General features: G+C 40.5%; 2 protein-coding genes across 4 annotated transcripts in view; both read right to left on the bottom strand.

Moving 5' to 3' along the window:
* Window positions 1-18,952, bottom strand: part of LOC136425322 (uncharacterized) — a 33,349-nt gene extending 14,397 nt beyond the window's left edge. Inside the window, exons 1-2 of one of the 3 annotated variants that reach the window (XM_066414170.1) lie at window positions 18,869-18,952; window positions 17,507-17,722 (exon numbers count right to left, since the gene is read on the bottom strand). In XM_066414170.1, the coding sequence (XP_066270267.1) occupies window positions 17,507-17,699 (193 nt within the window). In that variant the 5' untranslated portion in view covers window positions 17,700-17,722; window positions 18,869-18,952. The remainder of the gene's footprint in view (window positions 1-17,506; window positions 17,723-18,868) is intronic. The other 2 variants (XM_066414172.1, XM_066414171.1) reach the window with 2 other exon arrangements.
* LOC136425323 (kremen protein 2-like) lies at window positions 1,289-9,062 on the bottom strand. The gene is made up of 5 exons (XM_066414173.1): window positions 8,930-9,062; window positions 6,456-6,514; window positions 3,719-3,932; window positions 2,514-2,666; window positions 1,289-1,923 (listed from the first exon to the last, which is right to left on the bottom strand). The coding sequence occupies exons 3-5, from the start codon at window positions 3,921-3,923 to the stop codon at window positions 1,754-1,756; spliced, it is 528 nt and encodes a 175-aa protein (XP_066270270.1). The 5' UTR covers window positions 3,924-3,932; window positions 6,456-6,514; window positions 8,930-9,062; the 3' UTR covers window positions 1,289-1,753.
* Window positions 18,953-22,019: the final 3,067 nt, after the last annotated feature.

Consider the following 22,019-nt stretch of genomic DNA (forward strand, 5'->3'; position numbering starts at 1 on the left):
GTGACAAAGGAGACCGTCAAATTGCCAAATTTCGGTCTTTTCGGGAATGGGAAAATCGTGAAAGACTCGCAAAGGGGTTTGAAGTTTTGCAGGCATATCTGACCTTGAACTTGAAGCTGTTACCACGTAAAACCAAGCATTACGATATTCTAGACATCTCGCCAAAATGTCAGGGGACATTGATCATTAATCACATGTTTCCCTCGCATTTCACCAGTAGAATTGGTCGAGTCTACATTTCCTGTACATTTCCGCTTTGTAAAGGGCTACTACATCCAAAGTTCAATCGTGATTTATGAAACAAGAAGACGTTGATCAGTTTCAACGGTGTTTATGTCTGTTTGTCTATCAATAGATCCAACTTCCTTTCAAAAATCTGTAAAATGTTTGGCAACGGTGAATGCTATGGTGGTTATTATCATAATCTATTCATTTAGATACGGCTTCTGGCCAAGATATGTACATGTAGTTGTTTTGTCGGGAATAAGTTCATTTTATATGCTATATCTGTTGTACTTGATTATGTACTTATAGCATAGTTTATCCCAGTAATTAAGTGACTTTTGTTGCTGGAATACTGAAGTTGCACTGATGTTTCATGAACAATGTGCCATATCAGATACCTATGGATGTAATCAATATGCATTCCTGCCATTGGTCCAAGTGGTACCTGATATACTTTTGCACTTTATGTGACATCAAGACGGGCTTTAGCCCACATTGCTGGGGTAAATTTTAGCCCTATATTAAAAGCAGTAGAGTGTATCTGGTGGGTTTTTAAAGTATTTGATTTTACATCCATGTAAAATGGAGGTATGGTTTTTTACTCAGTGTGCATGAGTGTCCGGCAAAATATCATAAGAACCTCTGGATGGATTGCGATGATATTTGGTACGTGAGTAGGTGTAAACCCAATGTACGACCAAGGCCGATCTTGGTACTGCAGAAGGACTTCTGTTCTTTGTATCTTTGGTTTTGAACATGCTGCGGTCTTCTTTTTTTTCTAGGCCATTTTTTTCTAGGTTAGTTGGCAAACAAAAATATATTTATCTGCACACTCAGGCTTCTGTGTTAAAACACCCGGGATCATTTCAGACAACTGCTGCTGACTCGGAGAGAGGGGTCATCTTCTGTGACCTTTCTTTGTGCCCTTTACAGCTAAACTATGCCCTGGAAATGATACCATTTATCAATCAGCCAATCCTGTCAACTGATTGGATCTGATACTATTCACTGGACAATCAGCCCGCAGCCATAAGTTTTAAATAAAGGACAGCTCAGTCATGCATTTTTACCGATCACCAGTTTTATTATACTTTCCAGTTAAAATGTTACACCAACATTGAGCATTAATAGGTTTTTCTACATTTAATATTATGGGCTATGTACCAAAGGAACACTAGCATATTGTTATAAACAATTAATAAGTGTACTTTTGTATCGTTAGAATAACGTCCATTCACACCATTGTATATATAGATCTTAGACTGTTTAAACAATTGAATGTGAGATATTTAAACTTGTAAATTTGTTTTTCTTGCTTCATTAACCTTTTTCCCAAAAGATACATCGAGTTCTCATATAACTAAATCTTATCAGGTTAGAATGTAGAATATCTAATCTACCCACATTTGCACTCCATTGTTATTTAATGAATGTTAGACAACTAAATTCCTTCTGTATCTAAAAACAAAATCAAAGAAAAGATTATCTTGCTCAGCTAAGGTAAATTTAAGCTGTGCTTTATGGTGTGTTACTCCTCGTCTTCAAACTTATCATCAGCCTCCATGTCTTCCATCTCCCTCATTTCTTCTTCAAAGTCTCCAGTCTCGCCCATCTCCCGTTTGAAGGCGTTCTCCAGTTTCTCCAAGGTGTCGGTCAACTCGCTAAGAACCTCAAGCTCCCTCCGGCCCTTACACGGTGCTGTGGGAAGGGGAAGATGTTTAAGTTGTGACATCTTTAACTTCCAAGAAATAAACTCAATTGTTAAAACAGAGCCAATTCGTAGCGGTAGATATTCATTGTATCAATTATTGTCAAATACAAAAAATGATGTAAATTGCAAGATAATGAGTTCTAACATCATTAGATAGTTATAATCTATAGATAGGTGGTTATAGTAAATTAAGCTTTCCTTCGACTTTTTTCATTTTTTTTTCATTAAACAGCTTAATATACACAGGACACAGAGGTGATGCACTAGCAGTAGCTGATATCAAATATCACCTCTGAAAATAAAAATTTTAACTGACATAGACAAACACAATAACAATAAGTAACAGCAGTTGGGTAGTCCATTACAAACAAGCCGCTGTACGCAGCAAACAATCAATATACAAACACGGTCGTGCTAAGTTTTAAAACGTTTGCCTGCCACAATATACAAGTTACACAGAGGGAGTAAGAAAAATTGTGCTGTCATCACAAATATTTAACGTATAGAATTCTACCGATATATTCACAAATTTCTAAGTCTCATGTTGGGAAGTTAGAGTTCAGAAATCTTGGATTACCTGGATTGGTGGAGTAGACCGACACTCGGCGGGAGCCTCCACATTCCCCCCCGCCTGCCCTGCAGTTGTAGTTGCACTCGTCTTCATACCGAGCTTTTTCCATTGCGTCCACGTCATCCTGGGTCCCGCAACCACATCCAATACCCTTCAATCCTGTAGTAGCAGGGGGAGGGGAGGGGGGTGGTGTATTGATTATTTAAACAAGTTACTACGAAATACCCCCAAGTTTACACATTCACGGATGAAGAAAAAGCTACCTTTCTCTTGAAATCACAGAACCCACAAATACTAGAGAGAGTGGGACTTTTCGTCTCCTATTGCCAGTCAACAGTTGTATTTAGTATCAGTATCCTTTTGTTACAACAAAGTCAGCCACTGTTCCCTGACACATGTATGTTTTTCTCTATGTTTTTACCATGTAACGTTGTTTGCAATTAGCCCACGGGCATGAACTTGCAATACACTTCTTCTATCAATTGATACCAACTTTGTAAAATACGCATTTCAAAATATGGAGATGGTCTATCTAACCACAGAAATCACGAAATTTAGGCAGTCATTGGACTCTAACCCCCCTGTACATACCCCTTGACGTTTGTACATGAAGTAATGGGAATAGTACATTTTTGCAATGGCCTGGGAATAGTCTATATCTGTGTGGAGAATAAAATTTGGGTTCAGATATTCACTGTAATGTATTCTGACCTCAAAGTACTAATACATTAACTATATTTCCTTGCATACTTTTATACTACTTTATGGTTCAAGCTTCAGGTCGTATACATGTATAGGGGGTTTAATATTGAACAAATTGCAAAATTTTGACATTTTCATATTCAGATATAGACCGTCTCCGTATTTCTAGGTGCGCATTTTATCAAAAACTTCACTTCTGCGAAATAATACCTCCTCCTATGGGTGTAGAAGGAAAAGGAATACAACACAACATGCACTAAATCTACTTTGTGTATTATCACGCACTATCTTATAATCCGAAGAATCACAAAAGTATGATCCCTCGTCATATTTGTTTGGAAATACGTTTGAGAACAGAGAATGAACATCTAAAGCCCCCCCCCCCCCATCCCTGGACCCGCGGCACGCTGGCAGCGTCGTTGCGTCCTGAATTGAATATTTGTGTTACCGTTGACTTTATAATGGCAATATGACATATAATTGGTTGCCTTTAAGAATTGGGTACGTACCTGCATATTGTTGTTTCTTATCCCTACAGTGCTTAATGCACATTTCGATGCTCATCTCTGCTCCGTTCACCAAGCTGGTTGTGAAGCGTGGTGGGTCCCAGGGGTTCACTAAGCAACCCACGTACTTGCAATCGGCGGCGGCCGAGCTCTCTTTCGCCACCGCGATAAGTACCACAACGAGCAGGGCGCAAGTGTAAACCTTCATGGTGCAGATCTGGTCAAAAGAGACGAAACAATGGTTACGATTGTGTCGTACTTATTAGAGAATCATTAGACAGATACATGTATAAGGGAAACTAATGTTACGGCGAACGATTTGCTCCGAGAAGAAACAGATGTTTACAGTCAAAGCTGTCCTGGGACTGTTTCAATGTGCCATCTGAAGGCAGGTAGTTGTCTGCGCCAGGTAGTTGCTTGACCAGGTTTGACTGTATCACTTAAAGTTTTAAAGTCGGATCTATAGCTACACAAAATGTATATATTGTGCTAACACAAAGGAACGATAAGAACAACGGATATAAAACCCCTGTCACACCTGTGCGTAATACTATATACAAGTCCGCATGGGTTGAGTATTAACATGTTTTTGGTTTATGTTAAGTTTGCAGCCGAAAATTTTGTTTTTAGGTTCGCTAACCAGGCTGCACAACGGTGGATCAAAGTAGAAAACAACTTTTTCCCCCGCAAACCTTACTTAAACCTAAAAAAAATGATACGCAACTTACGCGCATTTGAATATACGCACAAGTGTAACGCAAAACTACGAAAACCACGCTCTCCTTTTTCAGCACTCGGTTCCAGTGCTGAAAGTGGCTTCAGCACTGGAAAACCAGTGCTGAACTTTCTTCAGCACTGGAAAACCAGTGCTGAACTTTCTTCAGCACTGGAAAACCAGTGCTGAGTTTAGTTCAGCACTGGAAAACCAGTGCTGAGTGGAGTTCAGCACTGGAGGACTCGACGTCAGCACTGGAAACCGAGTGCTGAGACAAGCTTGGGCACTAGTGCACTGGAAACCGAGTGCTGACAAATATTCCTCACTGGAAAACTAGTGCTGAGATACGTTACGGCGGTGACTTACTTGCGATTTCAAACCGTAGTATTTTTCCGGACTATTCACTGAAATGTATCCATAGCGCATATCTATGACAGATTTCGATTTCTATATTACCGGGGTAAAGTGCTCTGACGCTGCTCTGACTATAAATCCTCGACGTGACCGATTTTTGAGTAAGATCTTCCGGTGGGCCAGAGGTTAAAGGGTAACTGCAACGTCATTGGAAGATACCATTGTTTGCGGACAAGTTACAAGACACCCGGGAACTCATTTACCTACCTGAAATAACAATTTCTACTTCCTTATTTAATTTCTAAATGTTAAATTTCAAAATACTGATTAGCAAACGAACCAATGCAATTTTCAAAACACTTTATTTGGCACGATTCACGTGCACGGAAACACATTGAATATGGCAACAAAACAAGCTTTAAACCATGTGAACGCACCTATGTCTACACTGGCTACGCATCGTGTACAAAATCATAAATAAACCGGACAATACATCGTGTTCAAAATTACATTACATAACGAACTGGTGAACGAATCTCAGTGTCCTCACAATACATCGTGTTCAAAATTACTAATAAACTGCTAAAGGCATGTCTGTGTCCAGATAAATCATCATGTACAAAATCACAAATAACGAACTGGTGAACGCACCAACAGCCATGACGGATCTAATCTTTCTTGAGATTCATCGCCGGCTCTTCGAGTAGAATATCAGAACCACCGGCCCTTTTCAGGGCCACCCAAATCTCTCACAAAAGAGCTGTATCACATCACAATCACGAAACAAAGATATACAACTTATGACCAGAAAGAAAGAAAGAAAGAAATAAAGTTGTTCATTTGCTACACATCCCTCATGCCTATATCTACTATATAATTACACAATGAACAAAATGACAAAATTGTGTCGGAATAAAGTTGGTCATTGTTTATTCTAAATGAATCACAAAGTAAGTAAGTTAACAAGTGACCATGCTGTACTTCTTACGACTAATACTTCTCTCAGCACTGGTAAGAAAAACGTTCCAGTGCTGAAAACACTTCAGCACTCGTTTTCTAGTGCTGAGTTTTTTTCAGCACTCGTTTTCTAGTGCTGAGTTTTTTTCGGCACTCGTTTTCCAGTGCTGGGGATTTTTCAGCACTCGTTTTCCAGTGCTGAATTGTCCCCGAGCACTGGTAAATCCAGTGCTGAAGGCGTGGTTTTTGTACATCAGCACTCGGTTCCAGTGCTGACGGCGGTTTCAGCACTGGGTAACCAGTGCTGAATGACCTTTGACATGACCCGTGACCTGGCGCCGCCGCTCTGTCGCGCATTCAGCACTGGTAACCGAGTGCCGAACTCCATTCAGCACTGGAAAACGAGTGCCGAGACAAGTTTCAGCACTGGAAGACGAGTGCTGAAAGAAACTCAGCACTGGAATACAGCGATTCAGCACTGGAAAACGAGTGCTGAACTTTCTTCAGCACTGGAAAACGAGTGCTGAACTTTCTTCAGCACTGGAAAACGAGTGCTGAACTTTCGTCAGCACTGGAAAACCAGTGCTGAGGCCGATTCGTCCGTTGATTCAGCACTGGAATACCAGTGCGGAAGGCGTGGTTTTCGTAGACTTGCAAGTGTAACAGAGCCCTAACACAAAATACGAGATGTGACTTGCGCGGTTACTTACTTACTAAGTTTCTTGCGAGAAGGATTACGATGTGACTTGCGTCTGGAGATCTTCTTCTCGGGTCTGGAGAGAAAGAATGGCGGAATTTAAGGGGGAGGTACTTAATTACCTGTTCACGTCCGGCCTGTTATTATGCTAAACCTAATATAAAATTGTTGTCTGTTTATGTGATCATGTGATACAATCTCTTTGTTTGTTAGCGTGTCTTGTCTAGGTAATGCGCATGTGCTGTTCGACTCATTAAAACCCGTGGAAATTAGGAATTTCCTAGCAGGTATACACAGGTTTTCAACGCGGAAATCTGTCTGTTCAAGCAGTGCCTACTATGTGAAGATTACATCAAGTAACTCTTCCATTCTTAGGTTTTAGACAATTTCAGACCATGCATGGCGATTATTGCATGCTATTTAGTTGTAATATATTTATCTAAGATCAGTCCTTTCTTCATATACTACATTTCTACAAAGTATATACCATCAGTGAATGAACCGATTCAAGATATATACAGCCATATGTTCTCAGCCCCGAGGCTCTTCTTAATTACAAAATCTTCTGAGCAGTAATCGTTTTCAGTAATCGAGAGAGAAAGATGAAAAAGACCGTAATTTTTCGGCACTGTGGCCCGAATCACAATACTTTTTTTGGCTAGGCCCTATAGCTACTAGTATATTTATAAAGATGCGGGTCGACCCTGGTCAACCGGTCCTACTATGTGAAGACAGTATCAAGTTACTCTTCCCTTATCAGGTTTTAGACAATTTTAAACTATTCACGGTGATCATATCATGCTCCTTGCAACTAGCTTAACTTTTTGACAGAACTCCTTTGAATTTCTTTCTCCATAGCAGCTCTAATGTAGATGTGTTGTCTTTGCCAGAAGGACTAGCTCTTTGTTGCCAGCCCTGGCTGTGTGTCTAAAACAGCCAAACCAATAGATAAATAAATGCACACCGATTTTTCAGACATGCCCTGTTCTTCGCAGCCCTAGGGCAAATTTTGGTCTTTTCATCATCATCTTTGAAGCGATTCTTGAACTGAATGCAGAACCTTTTCGAAATGGAGACAGGTTTAAAATTTAAGGAAATTTTCATTCCTTGTTTTATCAAACACCTAAGCCCACACCGCAAAAAACATGATTACTTCATGGATTCTTGTGTTCTACGGACTCATGTTCATTTTTTCTAGGTCAGTTGGCAAGTAATGCAAATAAAGGTATGTTTCTCTTGACTGGCCAATGTGTCAAAACGCCCGGGGTATATCAGACAATGTCTGCTGACTCAAGGACATTTTCTTTCGCCACCGCCATAAGTACCACAGCAAGCAGCGCGCAGGTGTAAACCTTCATGGTGCAGTTTCAGCTGATCTACTCTAAAGATACAAAACAAAGGGTGGTTACAATTGGGGCACGTGGAACAAGACTGACAATGAAAAAGACATTGCCATGGCGACGGTGGTTGTTGTTGTTTTCGTTTTTACTGTACCCTGCTGAGGGCATTGATAGGTGGTGCTGTTCATACGGGATTTCCAACAAAAAGGACTGGTGAGAACCTGTTCTGCTGGACAAATGCACACACACGCAGACACACAGACATTTCTGTACAATTCCTGGTCTGTTCAGTACAGTCAGTAGACACGGACATTTCTTTGTCACTTGACAAAAACACGAAAACAAAGACTTAAAGAAAGTAGAAAGACCTGTTCTTGCTTTAAAGATTCCAACTATGATAAGTACGCCCCAATCTCACTAGACCCGCGGCACGCTGGTAACCTCGCTGCGGTCTCGCAAATTACATTACTTTCATCGACGAAAATCTTTGTAGGCTTTGTGTGTCTTGTTGTCTTTAAAGTCATACTTGTACGTTTTGCATGATATTCCCATTATAAAGTCATGGGTAACACAAATCCAGTTTGCGACGTAGCGAGGCCGCCAACGTGCCGCGGGTCCAGTGAGAAAACTTGCGTCCCCGCCGCTGCAAATCTGTCGGCTTAAAAGTCTACAAAATTCGTCAAAATCGAAAAGAATTACTACGGAATAGATTCTTTCTGTCCAGTACATACAGATTCTATTTACTACGTATACATCTTCTCGATAACGTTTGATATCGTCCTACGACGATTGACGCGCGGCGCCAGATGTTTTCTGCGTGTAAAAAGGCCCCGCGACGCGCGGCGGTGGCGTGCGGCGATTTTCGTATGGCACATCAAGGACTCCTCCATGGTGGACTGGAAAAAATGTAAAAAGCGCTCTACAAACCTGCGTACACCCGTCTTACAATCATATCTTTTACACGTGCTGTAGATATTACATTTTTCACTCCAGGGCTCGAGTAGAAGGAACTAAAACTAAATTGCGTCTACTAGTTTCCTAGTGAAACAACCAAAAAAAATGCATATAGTAATAACACAGAATGAACCGTTACGATTTTAACAACAAAAGTAAGACAAACGCCACTGTGTGGCTTGTGTGTGGTTACTTACTGAGTTTCTGACAGGAACGAACACGGTGAGTCTTGTGTTTGGAGGTCTTCTTCTTCTCAGGTCTGGCCGTGAAAGAATGCAGGGATGGGTGTGGGGAGGTACTTGTACGTAAATACCTGCTCACGCCCTGTAATTATGCTAAACCTAATGTAAAACCGTTGTCTGTTTATGTGATCATGTGATACAATTTTTTTGTTTGTTAGCGTGTCTTGCAATTGTCTAGATAATTGAATGCGCAGGTGCTGTTCGACCGGTCCTACTATGTGAAGATACTGTAGCAAGCAACTCTTTCATTCTTGGGTTTTAGACTTTCTACCATGTATGGCAATCATTGAATGCTATTTAGTTGTAATATATTTGTCTAAGATCAGTCAATTGCTTCATATGCTACATTTCTACAGTATATACCATCAGTGAATGAACCGATTCAAGATATACAGCCATATCTTCTCAGCCCTGAGGCTCTTCCTAATTACAAAATCGTCTGAGCAGTAATCGTTTTCACCTTGTTAAGACCTTGTTAAGACCTTGTTAAGATATTGTCTTGAATGGACCCCCAAATTATAGTGCGTAGTCTGTGATTGTAAAAAATTCATTTCTATTTACAGAGTTACGGAGGTATAGTTTTCACTCTGTCTGTGTGTGTGTGTGTGTGTGTGTGTGTGTGTGTGTGTACGGCGGAATATCAAGAACCTCTGGATGGATTTTGATTATATTTGGTACGTTTACTTAGTAGGTGTGGTGAACCTGACGGCCAACCTTGGTACTGCAGCAGGACATCTGTTTTTGTATCTTTGCTTCTGGACGCCGTTGTCAGATGACAAAGTATACGTAAAGCAAACAAAAATATGTTTCTCATGACTGGTAACTGTGTCAAAACGCATGGAGGATATCAGACACTACTACTGACTCGGAGAATGGGTTCATCTTCTGTAATTATTCTTTGTCCACAAAATTACCCTTAACAACTTAATTGTCCACTGGAAATAACACCATTTATCACTCTAGCGATCCTGTGAACTGATTGGACCAAATACTGACCAATCAGCAAGCAGTCATACGATTAGATAAATGACCTCAAACCATGTGTTTTAACCGATCATCAGTTTTATCATACTTCGCACACACCTGAAAATGTTGCCCGGACATTGAGCACTTCATAGGTTTTTGTAAAGTCGAACGTTATGGAAATTGTATCAAAGAAACAAAGGAACGTTAGCAAATTGTGTTCAAACAAACTCCAGATTGAAAAGTGTACTTTTGTCTCATTAGAATAATCTCCATTCACACCATGGTACGTATAGATCTACTTTTGAACAGTTGATGATGAGATCTGAAAACTTGTTTCTCTTCCTTTAACAATCTTTTCCCACAAAATACAACCACTTCTCATGTCAAACCGATGACTAAATCCTAACCGATAAGAATGTAGAATCTAATCTACACACTGGGCACTCCATTGTTAGTTAATGTTAGCCCCAGGGTTCTAAGGCAACTAGAGCCGTTCTGTATTACAAAGAAATCAAAGAAGAGATGTAGATTGTATTCTGCTTAGTTCTCAACCCTTGCAGGTAAGATAGCTTTTAAGGTGTGCTATTATAACAATGGCTGTTAGTGTTACTCCTCATTCTTCAAACATATCAGCAGCCACCATGTCTTCCATCTCCCTCATTTCTTCTTCAAAATCTTCTGCCTAAGAAGAAGAAACAGCAGTTTGTTACTTAAATCTTTAAAAAGAGGTAACAAAGACGCCCTAGAATGTAGAAAAACCTGTTCCTGGTATAGAAAAGATGGCACAAATCACAGATAGTTTTTCGATTTAAATTCTGCATTCAACAACAAGTTAAAACAACACATTGCATTTTAGGCCCGAGTCTGTCCAGGAAATCCAGATTGTATTCAGTGCAGATACAACTTCACAATTTATATATAATATTTAACAGACAACGTCTGTTGAGCTCTTGTCTGTTTGTGAACGCATGCGCAGCTCCATTCAGACGAGACACTGTGCATTTAGACAGTGCTATACCCCCTACAAACTTCTATTCATCCGTAGATTTAACATTTAGCAGTACCTCCATCCGCTAGCCTCCCAACGAGAAGACCGACTAGCCTACTACGCGTACTACAGCGAACTACAGCCCATTCAAAGGTCTGTTTTTATTCATAGGGCCGTCGCACGGGAGTTACAAATGTTTCCACGGCAGATAGGTCATGTCGCTCCGAGTATAAGCAGTTCCCCATCCGCTAGCCTCCCAACGAGAAAACCGACTAGCCTATTACGCTACTACAGCTTACTACAGCCCATTCAAAGGTTAATTTTTTTCATAGGGCCGTCTGCACGGGATTCTACAAATGTTTCAACGGCAGGTAGGTAATGTCCCTCCGAGTATAAGCAGTTCCCCATCCGCTAGCCTCCCAACGAGAAAACCGACTAGCCTACTACGCTACTACAGCCAATTCAAAGGTCTGCTTTTTCATAGACCCGCCCGCACGGCCGTGTACAAATGTTTTCACGGAGGTATAGTTTTTACTCTGTTTGTGTGCGTGTGTGTACGGCGGAATATCTTAAGAACCTCTGAATGGATTGCGATTATATTTGGTACGTTTACTTAGTAGGTGTGGTGAACCCGACGGCCAACCTTGGTACTGCAGCACGACTTCCGATTTTGTATCTTTGGTCCTGGACATGCTGTGGTCTGATGGCAAAGTATACGTAAAGCAAACAAAAATATGTTTTTCTTGACTGGCAACTGTGTCAAAACGCCTGGAGTATATCAGACACTACTACTGACTCAGACAATGGGTTCATCTTCTGTAATTATTCTTTGTCCACAAAATTACCCTTAACAACTTAATTGTCCACTGGAAATAACACCATTTAACACTCTAGCGATCCTGTGAACTGATTGGACCAAATACCATTTACTGACCAATCAGCAAGTATATACCATCATTGAATGAACATTTTGAATTTCTTTCTCGGTAGCACTATTTTAAGTTAATAAAGAGGCTGCATGCAATTAGCTGGAACCGACACACTCGATTCTGCACGGTCCTGGAGCAAAGCTATCATCCTAACGCTTTACAAAAGAGAGAATGTATTGTAACAGACGGAAATGTTTAACGTATCAGTGCGCCATTTACGTCCATATTTTTGTAGTTATAGCTTTCAGAATAGAATATTCTCTCTCTCTCTCTCTCTCTCTCTCTCTCTCTCTATCTCATAGCAAAGCTATCATCCTAACGCTTTACAAAAGAGAGAATGTATTGTAACAGACGGAAATGTTTAACGTATCAGTGCGCCATTTACGTCCATATTTTTGTAGTTATAGCTTTCAGAATAGAATATTCTCTCTCTCTCTCTCTCTCTCTCTCTCTCTCTCTCTCTCTCTCTCTCTCTCTCTCTCTGTATGTTAGAAAGTTTTCGTCGGGAGGTTTTAAAAGGCGGGACCTAAGCTCCGTAGTTTCATGAAACTACTACACATGGCGCATTTTAGACAATTCTTGCCTCAACTTACTTATCTTTTCAAGAACAAAGGAAATTAGTTGAGGAAGGAATTACTTTTCTCTTGACAGTTGTTTATTAGTTCACGTGATCTACATGGGAACAATCGACATGTCAACTTTGATTTGTAGCAATGAGTAATACAATGGGCCATTTTGTTCAGTCAACTCTGTGTGGCGCCAAAATGAACAATAGGAAAATTGGTTAGTAGTTGTCTACCAAACAAATATAAGGGGCGCGAAATTTTTGGCTAATTTTCCAAGATAACCGACACGAAAACAATGTCAGTGTTCCATGCCTACCTTCAGACTACGTCAGATGCATGTCGACAATTATACAAGCACATGTACGTACAAAACTTCACACATCTAGAATGTATTTTGTTTTCATTTGAATAACGAAGCGCAACAGTAACAAGAACCTCTTACAATACTTTCTAGCTTTGAGCATATTTCGATGTAACCTGAGTTTTTCGTTACGTGATATGTATGGAGAAATATGATATTTGGCATTAGCTGTATCTAACTGAGAGTTTGACATGTGTCTATACAATAGATTTTTTTATCCAGCACATTTGGAGGTATGTCGTGCTTTTCAGACAATAAAGAATCATATGTTACCCTCTATAGTCTCGTTCTTTCATAAAACGACGCCCCCTGACACTCAAGAATATATTGCATGCTCAAGTGATCCAAACACCTCACAGCATTTGTGAAAGAAAAATTGAATCTATTGATAAACAAACAGATAAAACATCATTGCATTTGTACAATCTCTTCTTTTACAAAACATGAATGAAATCAAAGTGTAGGGGCGCTTCAAACATGACAATCTACAGGAAATTTACACTCGAACGCATCTACTGGTAAATGGTAAAGAAAACGTGTGATCTATGACGTCATGACCAAATAACCAACGGTTTGGCTTGTGAAACGTCCAATTAAATATCAAATGCTCTCACTCTTAATCTTAGATAGTCACATTTTCGAAAACAAAGTCAAGTAAAGTTGAAAAATTCAAACCCCTTTGCAAGCCTAGAGAAGCACATGAAGGTTCACATTTGCAATCTAGACAAGCCACACAAGTGTACACAGTGCAGTTATGGTAGTTTCATTAAGAAACACTTACAGAGACATACACGAGTCCGTCATACTAAGAATGTGAAGAATAGATGTGTGAAGAGTCAAAGTGCATTTCTTTGATGCACATATATGAGATCATACATGGAATATACAAGACATGTAGCAAGTGTGAAGAAGATGTATATAGAAGAATTAAATTTTAGTCCAGCTTTTGGAAATGGTTGAAAATAGTAATTTTTTAAATATCCAAGTCAAATATAACAAAGCAGGACTATTACTTTCTTACTGCTAATTTTGACCCTTTTACTGGATGCAAAATAGTTTGGAAATACCACTTTAGTGTGAGGAAAGCTACAGGCACCTCAGTGTGCCCTTTTGAAAGTCATGACTCCAGTCTAGGCCCTCGCAATGTGAGTACATCATCATGACTTGTTATTCATTCTGAGACAGAAATAAATGTTTCAAACTAGTCGTCCTATATGCTTCATACCTGCCTGTCCAACATTAGCTGCATTCTTACCATTCAGCCATTGATGTCATTATCTCTGACACAACCTATATTATACATTTCCACCAATGGTAGCTGATATGATTTTCCTGATGATTTCTATCAAGATGGCCTTTAGACACTCCTTTAGACTGCAAAGCAGGGATGAATTTGGCCTGTTTTCAAAATGTCGTCTATCCTTTTTTCAATTTTTTTCTCTGGGTCAGTTGGCAAATTGATGCAAACAAAAGTATATATTCCTGTGTCAAACGCCTGGGGGTATATCAGACAACTGCTGCTGACTCAAAGAGCGGGGTCATCTTCTGTGACTTTTCTCTGTCCGGAAAATTGACCCTTAAGAACTAAATTATCCAATTAAAATAGCACCATTTATCACTCAAATAATCCTGTCACCTGATTGGACCTGATACCATTCATTGACCAATCAGCCCGCAGCCATGAGTTTTAAACAAAGGACATCTGGACATGCATTTTAACCTGCCACCAGTTTTATTATACTTCCCGCACAGCTGCAAATGTTTGCACTAACATCAACCACTGCATCATATATATGTATAAAGTCGAACGTCATGGAAACTGTATCAAAGGAACGTCAACGTATTGTGCTCATACAAACGCAAAATTGTCACATTAGAATAATGTCAACTCACACCATGGTAAACATAGAGAGAGCGAGAGATCTCTGACTTCTTTGTAACAGTTAATGATGATATGTTGAAACTTCCTTTATCGCCTTTACCCACAAAATACAAATAGTTCTCAAATCAAACCGATTACAGCCGTCTGTATGTATTTGTGTATGTGTGTGCGTGTGTATAATCACAGTATGATTTCAGTTTTACATTGTTAAGCTATGTTGGATCACTTCGACCGTAATTTTTCGGAACTGTAACCGGAATCACAATATTTTTTGGCTAGGCCCTATAGCTACCAGTATATTCATAAAGATGCGGGTTGACCCTGGTCGACCGGTCCTACTATATATGTGAAGACAGTATCAAGTTACTTTTCCTTTCTTAGGTTTTAAACAATGTCAAACTATTCATGGTGATCATATCATGCTCCTTACAAGTAGTTGGCGCTTCTTGACACCACATTTTCACTTAGTACATGTCAGATAACAACTCCTTTGAATTTCTTTCTCCATAGCAACAGTTTGATGCAGACCGATTTTAAAGACACGCCCTGTTCTCGCAGCACTGGGGCAAACTCTCGTCCCAATTTCTTCAATTTTCCTCAAGAGTGTTCTAAAGCGATTCTTAAGATAAATGCTGAATCTTTTCTAAATGGAAACAGGTTTTTAAGGAAATTTTAATCCCTTGTTAAGGGGTATGAAACTTCACAGAGGCTTGTGTCCTATGGACACTTGTTCATTTTTTTTCTGGGTCAGTTGGAAAAGTAATGCAGACGAAAATATATTTCGCTTGACTGGCCACCCTGTCAAAACGCCTGGGGTATATCAGACAACGTCTGCTGACTCAGAAGGAGTGGTCATCCATCTTCAGTGATCTTTCTTTGTCCAGAAACTGACCCTTAAGAACAAAACACTGAAATACTCTGATTTGCCCTAATTCCATTCACTGACCAATCAGCAAGCAGCAATCGGTTTGAAATTAAGAACATCAAGACATGTTATTTAACCGATCACCAGTTTTATTGTTCTTTCCTTTGCAAATGTTACATCAACATCGAGCACTTCATACGTATTTGTATAGTCGAACGTTATGGAAACTGTCACGATCAAACAAAACAACAAAGGAACAATAACTGTGCTCTTACAAACACCAAATCAAAATGTGTAGTTTTGCCTCATTAGAATAACATCAATTCACACCATGTTCTTTGTAGATCTTAGACTTTTTGAATGATTGATGGTGAAATATTTAAACTTGCAAACTTGTTTCTCTACATTTATCACCCTTTATTCCCAGATAAAATCGATGAATCCTGATAGATTAGAACGTGTGGTATTATAAATCTACACGCATTTTGCACTCCATTGTTAGCCTAAGGGTTTAAAGACAACCAAACCCTTCTGTATTACAAATAATCAAAGAAAAGTTGTTTCTGCTCAGCCAAGGTAACTTTAAGGTGAGCTAAAATTGACGTTAGTGTTACTCCTCATACTCAAACATGTCATCAGCCTCCATGTCTTCCACCTCCCTCATTTCTTCTTCTAAATCTCCAGTCTCGCCCATCTCCCGTTTGAAGGCGTTCTCCATTTTCTCCAAGGTGTCGGTCAAGTCGCCAAGAACCTCCCTCAAGTTCAGCATGCGCTTCTTTTCTGAGGGGAGGGGAAGATGATTAAGCTGTGCCAACCTATAGAACAACGATTGTATAATTTGCAGCATGACCAAATTCTCACCATCCTCATCTATCCCCTAAGTCTATTTGACCTTGGGGCACCACAGAAGATCTGGCAAATAGTTGTCTCCACCCTCCTTGGTTGTCTGTTCTTCTTAATGTTTCGCTTAATGTCGTGCCAGTTCATTCTCTGATATCATTCTCTTTATTCTACCGATGGTCCCCAGCATGATAGTTTTGGCTAGTCCCGATGAACGTAACACGTGCACGTGGCCGCACCACTTAAGTTTTCTTATCATTACTATGACTAAGAAGTCATCGTACGAACGGATGTTTTAAAACCAAATTAGGGTTAGTTTGATAGGACAGTATTATTTGACAAATGACAAAAAGAAAAACAGTGTGCTTTCGGTCGTGACCCCTACGTGGCACCCTGCGGCTACCGGGCTATTTTTGAACACGGACGGGCCCCGGGATGACTTTAACTCGGACTTAAAATCAACCGGGACCCGGTAAGAAATAGACGCCGTGAGCTATTGAATCGGGGCCCGGACTATTCCCCCTGACGGTCCCGGTGCAAATGTGACCGAAGCATTAACCCCTAGCATTTATCGTCATTGGTAAACCCCACTTTTCGTGCGGCGAAAGTCTTTGATTACCTTGGGCGGTGCTGTACACCGACAGCCTAGCGTAGCCTCCGCATTTCCCCCCGCCTGCCTTACAGTTGTAGGAGCACTGGCTTTCATCAGCTTTAGTCATTTCTGCCACGTGTTCCTCAGTACCGCAGCCGCATCGAACACTTCTGGTTGCTATAGAAAATACCATACAACATGAAACGTTAGATAACATGAACCATTGCAAGAGTCTGCTATGCTATAACACTGGTTATCAAACCCAATGCCAATACGTCATGTGATAAGTTTACAGTAGCAAATTATTCCTCTTAAACAACTGTAAATACGTAAAATACTAAATCGTCTTTGTCATATATTCGCTGAAGATCGTACGACAAAAACTCGCACAGCGCATGTACCGACTGCGGTATTGAATAATGAGAACTCTGACAGTTCTAAAGAAAAGACACTATATCTAAGTCCCCTAAAACTATTGTGCTGTATTTCAAGGCATTAAGACATGTGTAACCTCATTGCGTCTACAATCAGACGAATACGTACCTGCATAAGCCTTTCCCTGTGCCTTACAGTACTGAACGCACATGTCGTTGCTCATCTTTCCGTCCACCAAGCTGTACGGGAAGTATGGGGCCCAGTAATTCTTCACATAGCACCCTTTGTACTCCGCAGCCGAGCTTTCCTTCGCCACCGCCATAAGTACCACAGCAAGCAGCGCGCAGGTGTAAACCTTCATGGTGCAGTTTCAGCTGATCTACTCTAAAGATACAAAACAAAGGGTGGTTACAATTGGGGTACGTAGAACAAGACTGACAATGAAAAAGACATTGCCATGGCGACGGTGGTTGTTGTTGTTTTCGTTTTTACTGTACCCTGCTGAGGGCATTGATAGGTGGTGCTGTTCATACGGGATTTCCAACAAAAAGGACTAGTGAGAACCTGTTCTGCTGGACAAATGCACACACACGCAGACACACAGACATTTCTGTACAATTCCTGGTCTGTTCAGTACAGTCAGTAGACACGGACATTTCTTTGTCACTTGACAAAAACACGAAAACAAAGACTTAAAGAAAGTAGAAAGACCTGTTCTTGCTTTAAAGATTCCAACTATGATAAGTACGCCCCAATCTCACTAGACCCGCGGCACGCTGGTAACCTCGCTGCGGTCTCGCAAATTACATTACTTTCATCGACGAAAATCTTTGTAGGCTTTGTGTGTCTTGTTGTCTTTTAAGTCATACTTGTACGTTTTGCATGATATTCCCATTATAAAGTCATGGGTAACACAAATCCAGTTTGCGACGTAGCGAGGCCGCCAACGTGCCGCGGGTCCAGTGAGAAAACTTGCGTCCCCGCCGCTGCAAATCTGTCGGCTTAAAAGTCTACAAAATTCGTCAAAATCGACAAGAATTACTACGGAATAGATTCTTTCCGTCCAGTACATACAGATTCTATTTACTACGTATACATCTTCTCGATAACGTTTGATATCGTCCTACGACGATTGACGCGCGGCGCCAGATTTTTTTCTGTGTGTAAAAAGGCCCCGCGACGCGTGGCGGTGGCGTGCGGCGATTTTCGTATGGCACCTCAAGGACTCCTCCATGGTGGACTGGAAAAAATGTAAAAAGCGCTCTACAAACCTGCGTACACCCGTCTTACAATCATATCTTTTACACGTGCTGTAGATATTACATTTTTCACTCCAGGTGTTTATCCCATTTTGTTCAAAAAGTGACGGAGAGGGCCAGAGTAGAAGGAACTAAAACTAAATTGCGTCTACTAGTTTCCTAGTGAAACAACCAAAAAAATGCATATAGTGATAACACAGAATGAACCGTTACGATTTTAACAACAAAAGTAAGACAAACGCCACTGTGTGGCTTGTGTGTGGTTACTTACTGAGTTTCTGACAGGAACGATCACGGTGAGTCTTGTGTTTGGAGGTCTTCTTCTTCTCAGGTCTGGCCGTGAAAGAATGCAATGTGGGGAGGTACTTGTACGTAAATACCTGCTCACGCCCTGTAATTATGCTAAACCTAATGTAAAACCGTTGTCTGTTTATGTGATCATGTGATACAATCTTTTTGTTTGTTAGCGTGCCTTGTCTAGATAATGCGCAGGTGGTGTTCGACCGGTCCTACTATGTGAGGATACTGTAGCGAACAACCCTTCCATTCTTGGGTTTTAGACTTTCTACCATGTATGGCAATCATTGTATGCTATTTAGTTGTAATATATTTGTCTAAGATCAGTCATTGCTTCATATACTGCATTTCTACTAAGTAAATACCATCAGTGAATGAACCGATTCAAGATGCAGCTATATCTTCTCAGCCCTGAGGCTTTTCCTAATTACAAAATCGTCTGAGCAGTAATCGTTTTCACCTTGTTAAGACCTTGTTAAGACCTTGTTAAGACATTGTCTTGAATGGACCTCCAAATTATAGTGCGTAGTCTGTGATTGTAAATAATTCATTTCTATTTACAGAGTTACGGTGGTATAGTTTTCACTCTGTCTGTGTGTCTGTGTGTGTGTGTGTGTGTGTGTGTACGGCGGAATATCAAGAACCTCTGGATGGATTTCGATTATATTTGGTACGTTTACTTAGTAGGTGTGGTGAACCTGACGGCCAACCTTGGTACTGCAGCAGGACATCTGTTTTTGTATCTTTGCTTCTGGACGCCGTTGTCAGATGACAAAGTATACGTAAAGCAAACAAAAATATGTTTCTCATGACTGGCAACTGTGTCAAAACGCCTGGAGTATATCAGACACTACTACTGACTCAGAGAATGGGTTCATCTTCTGTAATTATTCTTTGTCCACAAAATTACCCTTAACAACTAAATTGTCCACTGGAAATAACACCATTAATCACTCTAGCGATCCTGTGAACTGATTGGGCCAAATACCATTTACTGACCAATCAGCAAGCAGTCATACGATCAAATAAATGACCTCAAACCATGTATTTTAACCGATCATCAGTTTTATCATACTTCCCACACACCTGAAAATGTTGCCCGGACATTAAGCACTTCATAGGTTTTTGTAAAGTCAAACGTTATGGAAATTGTATCAAAGAAACAAAGGAACGTTAGCAAATTGTGTTCAAACAAACTCCAGATTGAAAAGTGTACTTTTGTCTCATTAGAATAATGTCCATTCACACCATGGTACGTATAGATCTACTTTTGAACAGTTGATGATGACATTTGAAAACTTGTTTCTCTTCCTTTAACAATCTTTTCCCACAAAATACAACTACTTCTCATGTCAAACCGATGACTAAATCCTAACCGATAAGAATGTAGAATCTAATCTACACACTGGGCACTCTATTGTTAGTTAATCTTATCCCCAGGGTTCTAAGGCAACTAGAGCCGTTCTGTATTACAAAGAAATCAAAGAAAGGATGTACATTGTATTTTGCTTAGTTCTCAACCCTTGCAGGCAAGATAGCTTTAAGTCGTGCTATTATAAGAATGGCTGTTAGTGTTACTCCTCATTCTTCAAACATATCAGCGGCCACCATGTCTTCCATCTCCCTCATTTCTTCTTAAAAATCTTCTGCCTAAGAAGAAGAAACAGCAGTTTGTTACTTAAATCTTTAAAAAGAGATAACAAAGACGCCCTAGAATGTAGAAAAACCTGTTCCTGGTATAGAAAAGATGGCACAAATCACAGATAGTTTTTCGATTTAAATTCTGCATTCAACAACAAGTTAAAACAACACATTGCATTTTAGGCCCGAGTCTGTCCAGGAAATCCAGATTGTATTCAGTGCAGATACAACTTCACAATTTATATATAATACTCAACAGACAATGTCTGTTGAGCTCTTGTCTGTTTGTGAACGCTTGCGCAGCTCCCTTCAGCCGAGACACCGTGCATGTAGACAGTGCTCTACCCTCTACAAACTTCTGTTCATCCGTAGATTTAGCAGTTCCCCATCAGCTAGCCTCCCAACGAGAAGACCGACTAACCTACTACGCGTACTACAGCTTACTACAGCCCATTCAAAGGTCTGTTTTTTTTCATAGGGCCGTCCGCACGGGTGTTACAAATGTTTCCACGGCAGATAGGTCATGTCGCTCCGAGTATAAGCAGTTCCCCATCCGCTAGCCTTCCAACGGCAAGATCGACTAGACTACTACGCGTACTACAGCTTACTACAGCCCATTCAAAGGTCAGTTTTCTCATAGGGCCGTCTGCAGGGGATTCTACAAATGTTTCCACGGCAGGTAGGTCATGTCCCTCCGAGTATAAGCAGTTCCCCACCAGCTAGCCTCCCAACGAGAAAGCCGACTGTCCTACTACACTACTACAGCTTACTACAGCCAATTCAAAGGTCTGCTTTTTCATAGACTCGCCCGCACGGCCGTGTACAAATGTTTTCACGGAGGTATATAGTTTTTACTCTGTTTGTGTGCGTGTGTGTGTGTACGGCGGAATATCTTAAGAACCTCTGAATGGATTGCGATTATATTTGGTACGTTTACTTGTTTCCACGGCACAAAGATCATGTCGTTCCCAGTATAAACAGTTCCCCATCCGCTAGCCTCCCAACGAGAAAACCGACTAGCCTACTACGCTACTACAGCTTACTACAGCCAATTCAAAGGTCTGCTTTTTCATAGAACCGCCCGCACGGCCGTGCACAAATGTTTTCACGGAGGTATATAGTTTTTACTCTGTTTGTGTGCGTGTGTGTGTGTGTGTACGGCGGAATATCTTAAGAACCTCTGAATGGATTGCGATTATGTTTGGCACGTTTACTTAGTAGGTGTGGTGAACCCGACGGCTAAACTTGGTACTGTAGCAGAACTTCCGTTTTTGTATCTTTGGTCCTGGACATGCTGTGGTCAGATGGCAAAGTATACGTAAAGCAAACAAAAATATGTTTCTATTGACTAGTAACTGTGTCAAAACGCCTGGAGTATATCAGACACTACCACTGACTCAGACAATGGGTTCATCTTCTGTAATTATTCTTTGTCCACAAAATTACCCTTAACAACTTAATTGTCCTCTGGAAATAACACCATT

The sequence above is a fragment of the Branchiostoma lanceolatum genome, chromosome 19 (genome assembly GCF_035083965.1).
Source record: "Branchiostoma lanceolatum isolate klBraLanc5 chromosome 19, klBraLanc5.hap2, whole genome shotgun sequence".
Taxonomy (NCBI): Eukaryota; Metazoa; Chordata; class Leptocardii; order Amphioxiformes; family Branchiostomatidae; genus Branchiostoma; species Branchiostoma lanceolatum.